General features: G+C 37.1%; 1 protein-coding gene across 20 annotated transcripts in view; it reads left to right on the top strand.

The window, feature by feature from the left end:
- The window catches only part of CDKL5 (cyclin dependent kinase like 5), a 213,662-nt gene that overhangs the window by 69,092 nt on the left and 127,770 nt on the right, over positions 1–16,800 (top strand). For 18 of the 20 annotated variants that reach the window (XM_072816790.1, XM_072816776.1, XM_072816786.1 and 15 more), the window contains one exon: positions 16,564–16,787. In XM_072816790.1, coding sequence (XP_072672891.1) covers positions 16,724–16,787 — 64 coding nt within the window. In that variant the 5' untranslated portion in view covers positions 16,564–16,723. Of the gene's footprint in view, positions 1–2,782; positions 2,881–3,358; positions 3,485–16,563; positions 16,788–16,800 lie in introns of those variants that run through there. The other 2 variants (XM_072816788.1, XM_072816789.1) reach the window with 2 other exon arrangements.

Raw genomic sequence — 16,800 nt, 5'->3', positions numbered from 1 at the left:
ACCCCGGGATCACAACCTGAGCCAAAGGCAGATGCTCAACTGCTGAGCCACCCAGGTGGCTTTTTTTTTTTTTTTTTTTGCCTATGTTAGCACAAATATTGCCTAGAATGCCTAGAATACTTTATCCTTTGTCTATTGAATATTCTGTTCTTACCTTAAAAATGTTACCTCAACCTCCTGAGTGATGTCTTTTGCATGCTAGTGGAATGACTCCTGGCAGAGTCTGTAGATAACTTTCTGGATGGGGCCTGGTCACCTGAAGGATAACAAATGATTAGAAGGTTAGAACTTTCTATTTTTTTTTTTTAAATTTTTATTTATTTATGATAGTCACACACACAGAAAGAGAGGCAGAGACACAGGCAGAGGGAGAAGCAGGCTCCATGCACCGGGAGCCCAACGTGGGACTCGATCCCGGATTTCCAGAATCACGCCCTGGGCCAAAGGCAGGCGCCAAACCACTGCGCCACCCAGGGATCCCATGAACTTTCTATTTTTTTTAATTTAAGTAAGCTCTTCGTCCAACGTGGGACATGAACTCACAACCCCAAGATCTAGAGTCCCATGCTTCACCCATTTAGCCAGCCAGGTGCTCCTAGAAGGTTAGAAATTTCAACTTCCTTTTCCCACCTGTACTGCTGGGCAGGGGAGAGAGGCTGGAGATTGAATTCTGTTATCAATTGCCAGTGATTTAGTGAATTATGCCTACACAATGAAACCCTCATAAAAACCCCTAGACAGCTGGGTTTGGGGAACTTCTGGATTGGTGAACACAACCGAGGTGCTTGGAGGGTGGTGCACTCTAAGAGGGTATGGAAGAAGCCCTTTGTGCCCCCCCCCCCACCTTGTTCTGTTCGTCTCTTCCATTTGGGTATTTCCTGAGTTAAGTACTGGGGTGGTGAGGAGTTACTGATTATATACTTTGAAGTTGAGGGGAGGTTAGGGATACTGTAAGTCTCTAAGAAATTGGAAAACAAGGTTTCCAGGACCTTGAGGGATCATTTACTACTGTCTAGTAAAACCTTAGTCATGAGACCCATCAGATGTCTATCAAGTGGGTCATATGTTTGGAGGGTGATAGCTACATATATCTTGGCGGGGGCTGGGGGTGGGAGGGTAGAGATAAAGGAAGTTTCCAAAGGGATTTTTATTATTATTATTTTTTATTAATTTTATTAATATTTTTATTATTATTATTTTTTATTTTTTTATTTATTCATGAGAGAGAGAGAGAAAGAGAGAGAGGCAGAGACACAGGCAGAGGCAGAAGCAGGCTCCATGCAGGGAGCCTGATGTGGGACTCGATCCTGGGATCACACCCCGGGCTGCAGGTGGCGCTAAACTGCTGTGCCACCGGGGCTGCCCTCCAAAGGGATTTTTACAGGATCCTGGAGGTTGGGCTAATGTCAAGCTAATGTTGCCTTTTACCTTTAGCAACATACTCACACTGAGGCAGTTGAGTTCCTGGATGAAGGTTACTCTGCCTGTCTCAAGTACTTGTAAGTTAAAATAAAGTTTAATTTTTTCCCCTATATTTTGCCTTTGTTCTCCACATCAGTAAGTAAAGCATTTTCCTGAGTTCTGTGAGTCATTCTAGGAAATTATCAAACCTGAGGAGGAGTTCGTGGGAATCCCCAACGTTTTAGCCAAGGTGGACCTAAGAGCAGGTGGCCTGGGGACCTGGAACTTGTGACTGGTGTCTTAAGTCTGTGGGACCAACCATTTAAACCTGTGGAGTCTGATGTTAACTCTGGGTAGTGTTAGAATGGAGTGTAGGGACACCCAGTTGGTGTTGGAAAAGATGCCACATATTTGGTATCAGTGTCACTTAACCTCAGTTTATGAATAGAAGCAAATCAAAGCTTCAGCTCAACATTAAGTTAATATGTGGGAGAGCTGTATGTAATTCAAAAGCCCCGTTAAGCATAATTTTGTTTAGTTTTTTTTAAATTGTGATTTCCTTGAAGGAAAGAACCTATCTTTCCTTTTTAAATTTTAATTTATTTTTTAAGATTTTATTTGAGAGAGAGAGAGAGAGAGCACGAGCAGGGGGAGGGGCAGAGGGAGAGGGAGAAGCAGGCTCCCTGCTTAGCAGGGAACCCGACATGGGTCAGGGCCCTGGGATCAGGACCTGAGTAGAAAGCAGATGCTTAATGGACTGAGCCGCCCAGGTGCCCCTTTACATTTTATTTTTAAGATTTTATTACTTATTAGTTATGTGTTCAGATCTCTTTCCCTCTCTCTCTCTCTCTCTCTCTCTCTTTTTTAAAGATTATTAGAAAGAGAGAGAGATAGAACATGTGAGAGCATGAGTGGGAGGGGCAGAGGGAGAGTGAGAGGAAGAATCTCAAGCGGACTCCATGCTGAGCCCAGAGCCCAACTTGGTGCTCGATCTTATGACCCTGAGATTGTGACCTGAGCTGAAACCAAGAGTTGGACACTCAACCAACTCCACCACCTAGGTTCCTTTCATATCCCTTGAACTTAATTGAATGCTTTCATCAATTAATTGCCTTTATGAATTGCTTGCGATTTTTACTGTTAATTTGTTTGGTCAAAGTATTGTTAGTCTTCTGAAGTTAACAGGACAGACAGCTGACTGAGGAACTTTAAGATCTTTAGCTTGATTTTCTTAAGTTCCTTCTATGTTTTAAATAGGACACAAATATCTCTAAATAAAAATAACTTCCTCCCAACCCATTTGGAAAATATCCCAGACTTTTTCATGCCTCGTGAAGTTGCTGCTGTCTAGTTATTATTGCTATTTGTTTTTTCCCTTTAGCATAAGTGACCCTCCCAGGAATAGTTTAATCACCAGATGTTTGACTAGAAGCATTCCACATATTCTGGTTTTGCAGTTTTTCTGAAGTAGACTGAAAGGTAATCATGCCACTCCTTCTCTTGTTGTAAGCTGATTTTACTCAATTGCTTTTGAAACTTACTTTGGTAAGTAATTTGGAACCATAATAAAAAGAGAGAAGGGAAAGTATGTGTATTTTATACTGATCCCTTAGGAATTGAGGATTTTGACACTCATTTTCAGTTTGAGAGGTTCTGAGTTTTTAGAAATGAAATTGTGGGATTTGAAAGCTACAAGGGACCTCAGAGATCATCCAACAGAAGAGATTTATGTTTTTTTTTTTTTTTTTTTTTAATTTTTATTTATTTATGATAGTCACAGAGAGAGAGAGAGAGAGAGGCAGAGACACAGGCAGAGGGAGAAGCAGGCTCCATGCACCGGGAGCCCGACGTGGGATTCGATCCCGGGTCTCCAGGATCGCGCCCTGGGCCAAAGGCAGGCGCCAAACCGCTGCGCCACCCAGGGATCCCGAGATTTATGTTTTTTAACTGAGGAAATGAAAGTTGTCAAGGTCAGCTCTTAACTTGGTGAGAGAAACTCAGGCTTGAGAATCTCTCGGATATAATCTCCAGTCTACAGTCACATCAGTTTCAAGGACCAGGAGTCTGGAGACATGATAAGAAGGTCAGTTTGTGACAGCATTAACACCGTTTAGCACGCAAGCAGCCTTTGTGAATTTTCCAGATTATTGACAGTGTTTGAAATTGCTTGATGTCTTCAGGTCCAGTAAATTCAACCAGGTACTTTTATATAGATTTCAATTAGTAGATTTCTCAAACTTCCAAGAAATAGCAATAAATATCTTTTTTCAAATATAATTTTATGTAGAACCAGTGTATTAAACAGATGTATATAGTATTTAATTAGAATACAATTTTAAGTATGATTTTGATTTATTGGAAAATGAGTGAAAACTCAAATTTGTGAAATAGACATATTTCCTGTGTCTAGCTTAAAAAAATTGAGTGGATGTACCACAGTTCATTTAACCATGCCCCTATTAATATGTACTTAAAGGTTGTTTCCATTTTTTTGCTTTTACAAGCAATACTATTGTGAGTTATGTATGCTTATCTGTGTGTGTATTTGTGTGTTTCTGATGATCAATTTCTAGACATTTAATTACTGAGTCATTAGGATATATTTGTTTTTAGTTTTGAAAGATGTTTTTAAATTAACCTCCAAAAAATTGTATTAATATACATTCCCACCAGTAATGTATGAATAAATCTAATTTCTTCATGCTCTTATCAACGTGGCATGTTTTGGTTTTTTTGCTAATCTGAGAAATTGAATCTCACTATAGTTTAAAAACAGATTTACTTATTTATTAATCTCTATACCCAATATAGGGCTTGAACTCTTGACCCTGAGATCAAGAGTCCTGTGTTCTACCGACTGATCCAGCCACACACCCTGAATCTCAGTGTAGTTTTAATCTTCAGTTTTAATTATGTGTAAAGTTGAGTAACTTTTTATATGTTTAAGAGCCATTTCCTTTACTGTGTTAAGTAAGAGTGTTTCCTTTGTTGTGAAGTATTTCTTCATAACATTTTGCCCTTTTTATTTACTTGTTTATTTACTTATTTAGACTTATTTATTTATTTTGGAGAGAGTGAGCAGGGGGAGGGCAGAGGGAGAGAAATCCTCAAGCCAGCTTTCTGCTGAATGCAGAGCCTGATGTGGGGGCTGATCCCAGAACCCCAAGATCCCAAAATCCTGACCTGAGCTGAAATCAAGAGTCAGACGCTTAACCAATGGAGCCACCCAGGTGTTCCACACTTTGCCCATTTTGAAAATTGGGTTTCTTCCTATCGTATTGAACAGTAGGAATCTTTTAGGTGTTAGGATATTAACTCTTTTTGATATCAGTTGCAAATTCTTTTCCTCAGTGTTTTGTAGCATTTCCCCCTTGTTTTTGTTCCATTTTTATGGCTATATAAATGTAACTTAAAGCAGCTAAAATGGAATTCTAGATTTTCCCCCTCCTCCCTTCCTTTAACCTTTTTTCCTAGTTTTCCTCAGTCAAGAAACAACCTCCATCTACTCCTAGCCCAAACTCCAAACCAAGAAGTTATCTTTGATTTCTCTCTCCCTCTTTTTAAAAAACATTTATTCCCTTTTGAGTGTAGGGACTGTGGGGTGGTACAGAGTACAGAGATTTGGAATAAGGCTTTGCAGCTTTTTGTTTTTGTTTTTGTTTTTGTTTTTTTTTTTAAGTAAAAACCCTCAATGTGAGGCTTGAACTCATAACCCCAAGATAAGAGTCACTTGCTCTTCCCGCTGAGCCAGCCATGTGCCCATCTTTCGTTTCTCTTATTCTTACTTACCATCTCTAATCCATCCTGAGTTGTATTGGTTTTCTCTCCAAATATATTCTGAATCTCTTCATTTTCTTTATATCCACAAACTAAGTCCATCCTGCCCTAATTCTTCACCTGGATTTCTGCAGTATCTTTCTAGTTCTTATGCCCCCAAACTGGCATCACCTTTTTCCATGTAATGAGCCATTCGCTTCCTTTTTTCCAAACACAAATCATCTGATTGTCATAACACCCTCTGAAACCACCCTCCCATTGTTCAAAACCTTCCTGTGGCTCCTTGTGTCTTATGATAAAGATAATTATAACTATAAAATAATCTAATCTATTTCTCCAATCTCACCTGATACTAGGTTATTGATTACCCCACTCCCACCACCTTTGAGGCTCTTGTCTCTGCCATATTCCTTTCTGACTTGGGACTTTCACATAAATTGTTCTTTCCTGGAGCATTCTTCCTCCTCCATAAGTTTATGTCTAATTGTCCTATAGATCTTAGCTCACTGGACACTTTGGAAAAGCCAACCTTCCGCAATTAGGTGGCACCCTCTGTTACAAGCCCTTGTAGCACCTTATATTCTCTTTTCCACTGGTCTTATATTTGCAATTTTATGCTTATTGTGTGATTCTTTGATAAACTCTGTGAAATAAGAAGTTTTGTCTGTTTCTTTTACTGATATGTTCCTAGTGTTTATTCAAGTGCCTGGCATATAGTTAACTCTCAAGATACTTGTCAAATGATTGTTTAAAATTCTCAGGTGTAGTGTTTACAGAATGTACCATGTTACCCTTTCTGAAAAAACGTGACTGCTTTTGCTATGGGCCCTTCTTTCTCATCTTTTCTGTAGGACTTGCCCAAACCAACTAAGGTTCAGCAGTCTCCTATCCAAAGTCTTAAAGCATTTCAGGGATGAAATGTATCTAGGCCAATAGTCTTGAATTCATTTAAATCCTGTGGGTGTTCTTCAAAAGTCTTGGACTTCAGTTCCTTCTATTTTCAGATGAATGTTAATTTTGTTGTTTTTGAGTAGAGGACAATAACTTAGATATATTTTCTGATCCACATCAACTGAGCAAAATCTGGGTGGTCCCCAAATTTTTAAAGTTTATTTTAAAATCAGTTATTTTGAATTTGGTGGTCAGAACAAATTATCTCATGGAAACCATGATAAAGTTGATACTTATATATTCATGCAAGTGCCTTCAAAACCTTCTTAACCAATAGTGTGTTTTAAATAGTACAATATTGGGGCACCTGGTTGGCTCATTTGGAAGAGCATGCAGCTCTTGATCTCAGGGTCATGAGTTTGAACCCCATGTGGGGTGTAGAGATTACTTAAATAAAAACTTAAAAATAGTACAATATTAGTATGAACTCTGAATTTCTCTGATCTGAGTTTAGTTCTTTTCAGTCTGAATCTTGGGGCCCTCAGACTCTGAGAAAACTAAAGAGTTCAGTAGGATTGGCAGTGCTTAGGTGAAGTATCAAATAGCTGGGTAGGAGGAGATCCATTGAGTGGTCACTGAATTTCCTACTTTGTGGATGGATTGTAAAGGTAAAGAGTGGGGAGGTAGTACATGTTTGGAAGTTTGAAACACTTAGGTTATTACACTGTGTTTATGTTACTCATGATAGGCAAATATCGTTGGATTTAATAATGGGAACTGATTTATAGAGAATGGATCAATAAATCACTTTTTCCACTGTTGGTAGAATAAAGTAAAATTATTAATCACATCCAGGAGAAAACTAGTGAATTTTCTCCTCATTTATGTGCAACATGGAGAAATTATCTAAGGAGGAGAGTAATTAGGATTTTTTTTTTGCAAGGCTGTGCTTTCCATAGATACGGTTTCTTTCTGTACGTGGATCATGAGTTTAAGATGCTTTCTAATCATTTAAACTTTCTTATAACAAGTTTTGTCACGTACCAAATTCATTCCTGTGCAGCTTTCAGTGACAAAATGGTTCTCTCATTTGTATGTATAAAAACAATGCCAGAGAGGAGAACAGAACTCATGATTCAACTGATTTTGTACTCACTTTGGGAAGAAGAAAAGACCCGTTGAAATGAAGATCATAATTTTAGCACAAAGGAAACATTCAAGGCCCAGGCAACTCTTAAATTCATCAAAATACTAATAATATATGAAATAAATTAAAAGTCTTCTGTTTCTGTCAGTTCTTGTAGGTACTTGCTTGCCAATACAGAGACAAGTTTGCTTAATTCTAGGTGTATTTCTTAGTGTAGAATACATCCACTTTAAAGTTTATTCTGTTATTTGTTTACAAAGTTAATAGTAATAAAAAACTCAAAAGATTTTTGAAAGATTGTTAGAATTTCATGTTGGAAAGGATCTTAGAGGATATCTAGTTTAGTGCATGACTTTTCTACCATGGCCAGGCCAAACTATATCCAGTGGCCTCTTCCTGCCCCCTGCTGGTTCCCTTCTTGTCTGCTATGCTTCAGATTACAAGTCTCCTTTGTTCCTTGAAATTATCAAGCTCTGTGTGAGTCTTTGTACTTCCTGGAACGCTCTTTACTCATCCCTATTCCCATCCCTGTTCTTTACATTAAACAGATTTTGCTCAAATCTTAACTCCTCAGACAGGCCTTTCCCAGGCCACACTATCTAAAAGAGGGTTGTCTCCTCCCCACTGCACTGCTCTCCTCCCCTTCCCCCCCCCAGCCCCCCCCCCGCCCCCCCCCCCCAATTATCAAAAGACTGTTTTCTTTCCTTTATAACATTTGTCAATGCCTGGAATGATCATGTTTATTTGTTTATTGTCTCTTTTCCCTCATTGGGCTCTATGAGAGCAGGGGCTTTGTGTTGTTCACTGCTGTATCCTGAAGCATTTACAGTGGGCTGGCCTAGGTATCTGACAGGTATTTATAGAATGCATGGGTTACCATTGATGGTTCGTCATTGTCCAGTCACTGCTGAGTTGACATCTGTCTCCTTTTCACTTATACCACTGATCTTAGTTCTTCCCCCTAGAATAAATTTTTTTTTTTTTAAAGATTTTATTTACTTATTTGAGAGAGAGGGCAGAGCAAGAGAGAGCACGAGCAGGGATGAGAGGCAGAGAAAGAAACACAAGCAGACTCTCCACTGAGCAGGGAGCTGGATGTGGGGCTCCATCCCAGGACCCTGGGATCATGACCTGAGCCAAAGGCAGACGCTTAACTGACTGAGCCATCCTGGTGTGCCCCCACCCCACCCCCCCAGAATAACTTAAATCACCTGCTCTGTTCCCTCTTTTCCAAAGAGTCTTCAGACATTTAGATGTCCATCATCTCTCATCATATCCAAACTTGCCCACTTTTCTTACAAGCTCTTTATCTGGCATAATTTTCATAGTTTTAGAGTGTGGTGATCAGGTTATCCATCACTGAAAGTTTTTGTTTTTGTTGATACCCAACACTAGAGACCATATATTATGTGAAGTCTGAACCTCAGAGAGAGTTCATTTAAACTTTTTTGGTTCATGTAGTATTAAAATGCTTTGATAAAAAGTTTTCTTTTGCTTCCATGAAAATGAAGAAACTATTCATATATAATGTCATTATCAGAATTAACTCTTTGACTTCTTAAAAATTTGTTTCGTTGAAGAATATAGCAACATAGAGATACACAAAACATAAATGTACACTCTAATGAATGTCTGTTTAACCATCATTGAAGTCAAGAAAATAGAGCATTACTAGTGTCCCAGAAAGTCCTTTGTTTATGGTATCTCTTGTCAATCTCAACTCCTCCCTGCCAGTAATATCCTGATTTTTATAAGAAACCCTTCATTGGTCACTTAACTTTTTTATTTTATTTTATAGATTTACCACATATATGCATACCTAAACCATGTAGTATATAGTTCAGCTTTGTTTCAAAACTGTGTATACATGAAATGATACTATCCTATTGTTTTTCTGTTGTTTTGTAATCAATTACCACAAGCTTAGCAGCTTAAAGCAGCACTCACAGTTCTGTATGTCAAAAGTGGGCATGGTGTGGCTAGGATCTCTACTCAGGATATCATAAGCCTGTGACCAGATGTTGACTGGACTGAGTTTTTTTTCCCTTGATTAGTTCCAAAGTTGATTTCTAAGATCCAGGTCTTTAAAAAAAAAAAAAAACAACTCATTTTTGTCTGTTTTCTATTTCATGAATTTTTGCTCTTGATTGTTTTTATATTTTCTTTGGATTTACTTTGCTGTTTTTTTCAACCTTGATATTGATGCTTAGTTTATTTTAATTTTTTAATATTTTGTGATATATGCATATATGACTCTCAGTCCTCATCCTCCAGCATTGCTTCAGCTTCTTCCCATAAATTTATATTTTTGTTGTTATTATTTTTTTAAAAATAGGTAAGTTCTATGTTCAATGTGATCTTGAACTCACAACCCTGAGATCAAGAGTAGCATGCTCTACTGACTGAGCCAGTCAGGTGCCCCATATTTTTGTTATTTTTAATTGTCTGTTATGATTTGTTCTTTGATTTATGGATTATTTTGAGTATATTAATTTTCATATATATGCATATTCTCTAGTTATTTCTTTTGTGGTTGATTTCTTGTCTGTTTGTGTTGTGCAGGGAGAACATCCTCCACTTAAATCTTTGTAGTTTGTTTTGAGCAGTGTTATGACCTAGCATATTATCAGTTTTTATAAATGTCCTGTGTGTGCTTGGGAGAGGAAAAAGGCATCCTCCAATTCATTGCTGCAGTCTACAAAGTTCATTTGATCAAGCTTAAAAAGTTTGCCCCAAATACTCTGTATCCTGATACCTTTCTCTTTAAACTGTCTATTGAGTTCCTTTGCTGTTATTGTATCTTTCAGTTCTAGAATTTTCATTTATTTTTCAAATTTGGTCTTTTTCCTTTTGGACCTACCAGTTCTGTCAAAATGTTCAGCTTTTTGATTTTTAGTTATTCAGCCCTGTAGTTTTAGAGGCTGTTCCTGACAATTCTAACATTACATGTCTTTCTTTCTTTCTTTTTTTTTTTTTTTAATGATAGTCACACAGAGAGATTGAGAGAGAGAGAGGCAGAGACATAGGCAGAGGGAGAAGCAGGCTCCATGCACCGGGAGCCCAACGTGGGATTCGATCCCGGGTCTCCAGGATCGCGCCCTGGGCCAAAGGCAGGCGCCAAACCGCTGCGCCACGCAGGGATCCCCATTACATGTCTTTCTGAGTCACTTTCTGTTTTGGTCATTTTTATTGGTTCTTGATCTTGGTATATTATGTACTGCTCAGTGTAAAGAACAAGTATCTGTAGCAATATTGTGAGGCCCAGGTTGATGTTTCTTTCCTGCAGACTTGTTTTTTTCACATTCCCCCTTTGCAAACACCAGACAACTGGTGACATCACCAATCTGAGTATGGGACCACCTCAGTAACTTAGTGGTTTATTTTGATCACTCAAATAACATGAAACTGTAATTCAAGTCTGTCCAAGGGCTGATTTATTTCTGGTTTCCTTTATTCTGGGAGTGTAGCTCTGAGGTTTCTGCTTTAAGTGAGTGGTGCCTTATCAAACTTCCTCCTTTTGGCACTCTTGCCTTTTTGACTTTTGCTTCTGGATTTTTAAAGGTTTTAAGAGCAAGACTGTTTTTCTCCTAGTGGAGAAAATCTTTCTGGATCTTCAAGTGCCTCAGAGCTGAAACCATTTAGGGTGGTTTAGATTACATCTCTAGGTCCTATTCTTTTGCCTTGATTTCAACCAGCTAATTCTTTACAATCTTAAGTCTTTCGGGGTGGGGGGGTGGGGATGTTAGGCTGTTTTAAAAATTTCCTTCAGTATTTGTCCTCAAAGGAACACTTCATCCAAGTTATTTAATTAGTTGAAGCCAAAATATCTGAGTTTTTAGGTCTTAAAGATTACTCAGCGTTATTCATCTAAAATTGTAGTGAAATCCAATTTTGCATACACAGTTTTTCTCAGTATGAATACTGGTAATCAAAAGACTGTTCTTGACACCTATATTATGTATTTACTCACACATTTGAATTCTGATTCCCAATTTGCATTATTCAATTTTGATTTCCATAGAGAACAGGTAGGATCAAGTGTTCTTTTTTTTTTTTTTTTTTAAGTGTTCTTTATATATACTTACGTACATAACTTTTGAGGGGCCGGGTCTTCTTAGTGGGAATGATTTAATTTTTATCTCAAGATTCCTTTGAAATGAACCATGCTATTATTGGCAGAGTGAGATATTTAAATGCTTCCTGGGTGTTCTTCCAAATTAGCTATAGAAAATGAAATAATGATTCATTTTCAGAAGCACTCTGAGCATCTTTACCTGTAATGTGACTGACTTAGATCTTCATATGGTTGGCTCTTTCTTGTTGCTGATATTTTTCACTTCAAATATCACCTTTTAAGAGAGGCCTCGGAGAAATCACCCCCCCACACACCCCCATAACAACGTCAGTATCTGATGATAATCTCGTGTCTTCCTAACAAAATGTAAAGCCCCATGAGGCAATAACCATGTCTATCTTGTTCACTACTGTCTTGTGTGTCGTATTTACCCATTCTCTAAAATGTATTAGGCAATCAGTAATTATTTAATGAATGAATAGAAGAAATATTTACTAATATTTTTCTGAAATTGTGACATTTTCTATAAATGTCAGTAGTACCTAAGAAATTTGTTATTCCATTGAACTAAAGTTTTATTTTTTAAAAAAAGTTTATTTATTTTGGAAAGAGAGAGAGAGTGCGCGGTGTGGGGGGGGGCGGGTAGAGTGAGAGGAAGAGAGAGAAACTCAAACAGACTATATGCTGAGCATGGAGCCCCATGCATGGTTCCATCTTAGGACATGGAGATCATGACCTGAGCTGAAATCAAGATTTGGATGCTTAACTGACCGAGCCACTAGGTGCCACAAGAACTAAAATTTTCTAAATCAAGTATAGTATCTGCTTTCTCTTGCCTTCTATTTTGCAAAAGCATTATTTGTAATTTGTAAGTGTTGAATGAAAACTCAGGTAATAAGAATTTGACCTAAAGTAAACGTTAGAGTGACAGAGAAATATTTAGTGTTAGGGATAACTGTGATTTTCTTGTTACATATTGAACTGAAAAGGAGGTCAGTGTTGCTGGAGTGAAGTGAGCCAAGGGAGAGAATAATTGGAGATATGAGAGGAGGGGAGTTTAAGGCCTTGTGACTCATGTGGACTTTGACTTTCACTCATAATATGTGAACACCATTTGAAGGTTTTGAGCAGAGTAGTGACATGATCTGATTTATTCTAAAGATTCTTGTGTGGAGGACAGACTGATGTAGTAGGTGAGTGTGGAGCCATAGGAATACTGAAGTACGGTCTATTTGTGGGCTCTGACATCAGTTTCACTGGCAAATTTGTCAGTCTCTGTGCTAAGACCACTCTGTCTTAATTTCTTTTCTATTTTATTTTATTTGAGTAATCTCTACACCCAAGATGGGGCTTGAACTCACAACCCTCAGATCAAGAGTCACATGCTCTACTACTAAGCCAGACAGTCACCCATCTCCTCTTTTAATTTCTTTTTTTTTTTTAAAGATTTTATTTATTTATTCATGAGAGACGCACAAAGAGAGGCACAGACATAGGCAGAGGGAGAAGCAGGCTCTCTTAGAGGAGCCTGATGTGGGACTCGATCCCAGGATCATGCCCTGAGCCAAAGGCTCAGTTCAACCACTAAGCCACCCAGACGTCCCCTCTCTCTTAATTTTTTTTTTTATTTAAAGATTTTATTTATTTATTCATAGAGACAGAGAGAGGCAGAGACACAGGCAGAGGGAGAAGCAGGCTCTATGCAGAGAGCCTGACGTGGGACTCGATCCAGGGTCTCCAGGATCATGCCCTGGGCTGCAGGTGGCGCTAAACCGCCAGGGCTACCCTCTCTTTTAATTTCTATAGTTCAGTTCTATGTCTCAATGTATTTGGTAGGACATCCTACCAGATCCTATCCTCAAGGTCCAGTCTTTCTATCTTTCTTATTAGGAGGGTGTTGGTAGCATTTGAGACTCTGTTCTTCCATATATATTTCAGAATCAGCTTGTCTTAATTCTTCAGAAAGCCCTGTTGGGATTTTGATTGCAATTGGATTGACTATATAGATTAATATGGAGAGAATTGACATCTTTATAATATTCACGCTTCCAGCCTTAAAACTGGAATAACTCTATTTATTTCGATCTTCTCTGATGCCTTTGAATAAAGTTATATATATATATATATATTTAAATAGAGGTTTTGGACATCTTTTATTATGCTAAATCTTTAGTGCCCCTTTTGTTATAAATGTGGTTTTAAAAATTACATTTTCTGTTTATTGATGTTTACAAATAAAATTGATATTTGTATATTAAGCTTATATTCAGTTACTTTGTTAACGTTTATAATTTGAATGATTTGTAAATGTCTTTGAATTTTCTATGTAGGCAATATTATCTGTAAATTCTATTTTGCTTCTCTTTTCAATCCAATATGTTACATTCATCTATTTTTTTCTTATTTTACTGAGATGGCTAAAACCCATCACGATAATGTTTAATAATAATGTTAATAAGCATTAATAGGACTTCTTGTATTCTTAATTTTTAAAGGGACTACATCTAATATTTTTGCCTTTATGAATGGTGTTTATTGTAGGTTTTTGTCAGATACTTTTATCATGCTATGAACATTTAAAAGCATTTAATTATGGATATATTGTTCTTTAGAAAGCTTGTACCAGTTTTATTCCGACCATCAGCATATGAAAAGGTACACTTCAAGTCAGTACTTTTCCACACCACATGGGTACTCCTATTTTTGAAAAGTTTCAAATTTCATAGACAGCAAATAATTTATTGATTTTGATTTATTTCTTTTAAATCAATATTTTCTGTTGGTACAGCTATTTTTCATAAAAATAGGATAGTTTTTTGAAACAAAATAACTTATTTTAAAATAATTTTAGGGATCCCTGGGTGGCTCAGTGGTTTGGTGCCTGCCTTTGGCCCAGGGCGCGATCCTGGAGACCTGGGATCGAATCCCACGTCGGGCTCCCGGTGCATGGAGCCTGCTTCTCCCTCTGCCTGTCTCTCTCTCTCTCTTTCTCTCTCTCTCTCTCTGTGTGTGTGACTATCATAAATAAATAAAAATTTAAAAAAATTTTAAAAAATAAAATAATTTTAGATTTAGAGAAAAGTTGGAAGGGTAGTACAAAGAATTTCTTGTTTCATAGACCCTTGACCCAAATTCCCTTATCGTCACCATTTTAATCATTCTTTATCTCTTTCTCCATACACACATACTTATTATTGTTTTCCTGAATGCTTTGTTGCAAAGTTTATCTCTAAAAATGTTGGTGTTCTTTTTTTGTTGTTGTTCATTACATTTTTTATTAGACTATCTTAGAGATTCTAGGCTACACCTTATTAATTCCCCAATTGAACTATTATTGACATTTAGCATATTAGTTTTAAGTGTACAACATAATCATTCAATACTAGTATATATTGTGAACACAGTAAGTCTAGTTAACATCACTACCCAGTTACCAATTTTTATTCCTTGTGATGAGAACTTCTAAGATCTCTCTTAGCAACTTTCAAATATATAATATAGTATTATTATTTACAGTTACATGTTGTACATCACTCATAATAATTTATAGTAAAAAAAATTTTTTTTTCTTATCCTGATTTAATCCAGTCCAGTATCATACATTATATTTAGTTATGTCTCCTAACTTTTGTGGAACAGTTACTTGGTTCCCTATCCTTTATTACCTAGACATTTTTAAAGAATACAGGCCAGTTAGTTACTTAGTAGAATGTCCCTCAGTTTGGGCTTGTCTGTTGCTGCCTATGGTTAGATTCAGGTTTTACCTTTTTGGAAGGAATGTGACAGAAGTGACATTGTGCTACATCCTATCAGGAGGCATATGATGTTGATTTGTTCTATTATTGATGATGTTAACTTTGATCACTTAATTAAGGTGGTGTCTGGCAGGATTCTTCACTATGAAATTACTATTTTTCCCCTTTTAATTAATGGGTATTTTGTAGTGGAGCTACTTTGAGACTAGATAATATCCTGTTTTCCATCAAACTTTCAAATACTAGTTTTAGCATATGTTGATGATACTTGCCTGAAATAATTATTACCAGGGTGGTTGCCAAATGGTGATTTTCTAATTCCATCACTCCATTTATTATTTGGAACTACACTCTCAGAAAGAGCTTTTCCTTCTCCATTTATTTATGTAAGTTGGGACTGGTGTGTTTTTATTCTATTCTGTGGTTTATACTCTAGTATATATATATTGTTGTTTGGATGTTTCTCATTTGACCAGAAGTGACTCCAGCTGACTCCTGTGTCCTTTAGACATGCTCCTGTCATTTCTTTGAGCATTACCATTCATTGAGCATTACCATCCTTTCTGGCACCACAAATGTATATCCTGGGCTTGTGTTATACTTTTTCCTCCTTTTGCCTGGGAATCAGCCATTTCTCTGAAGAACCTGGTTCCTTTTATTGGTGTACTAGCTGTGCTAATGGATGTTGGAGTTTCATTGCTTCTAGGCCCCCTCAGTAGACAGAGCTAGGGAATATATATATATGTGTGTATGTATATTTACACACCCATTTATATCTATTTCTCCATCTCTATATTAAGAACTGAGCTTCTGTGGTCTCTAATTCCAAGCCTTCATCCTTTTCATATTTGGCTTTTTTTTTTTTTAAGATTTTATTTATTTATTTAAGAGAGAGTGTGAGCACACAAGCGGGGGGGAGGGGTAGAGGGGGAGAGAGAAGCAGACTCCCTGCTTAGCAGGGAGCCCAATGCAGGGCTCAATCCCAGGACTCCAGGATCATTACCTGAGCCAAAGGCCTAACTGACTAAGCCACCCAGGTGCCCCCATCCTTTTTGTATTTGTAACTTCTTTTTATGAGACTAAGAAGCCAAATTCTCATTATCCACAGTGTATTTATTTACTTACTTGCTCAGTCTGAGAACACACATAATTTCATATCTCTGTGTAAAAACAAATATCTAAGTATAGTATTTGTTTATAAATTTTTTTTTTGTCTAAATTTAGATTGAGGAGAGTAGTTAAAACATTGTTCTCAAAAAGTTACCTGGAGTTAATTCTTTTCCCTCTGAATCCCTCTTCCCCTTCAGTGTAGTTATGTTATTCATTTCAAATACAGATAGGTACATTTGTTTTTGTTCATTTTGGGTTCTTCTCTCTAATTATTATTATTATTATTATTATTATTATTTTTAGTATATGAAACATTAACAGGATTATAAAAGCACTGTACAAAATACAAGGATAGGTTATTAGAGTGCTGAATAAAAAACTTAAGGCTTTTGTGTTTTCTTTTTCAGGGAATCATTTCATACTTCACATTTGAATAAATATGTGAAAATCCCTGTCAACCTGTGAGAATTTCTTCTTTCGACATTTTTGTTCTACTTCACAACTTTCTCAGAAGTTCTTTCTTGATGCCATGTTCTGTGGCTTGCATCAAAAGAGGAGTTTGTCTTCATGAAGATTCCTAACATTGGTAATGTGATGAATAAATTTGAGATCCTTGGGGTTGTAGGTGAAGGTAAGTTTAGTAT

Source organism: Canis lupus, chromosome X (assembly GCF_048164855.1).
Source record: "Canis lupus baileyi chromosome X, mCanLup2.hap1, whole genome shotgun sequence".
NCBI lineage: Eukaryota > Metazoa > Chordata > Mammalia > Carnivora > Canidae > Canis > Canis lupus.
Note: the sequence above shows the minus strand (reverse complement) of the source record. Positions and strands in the feature narration are given on the sequence as shown.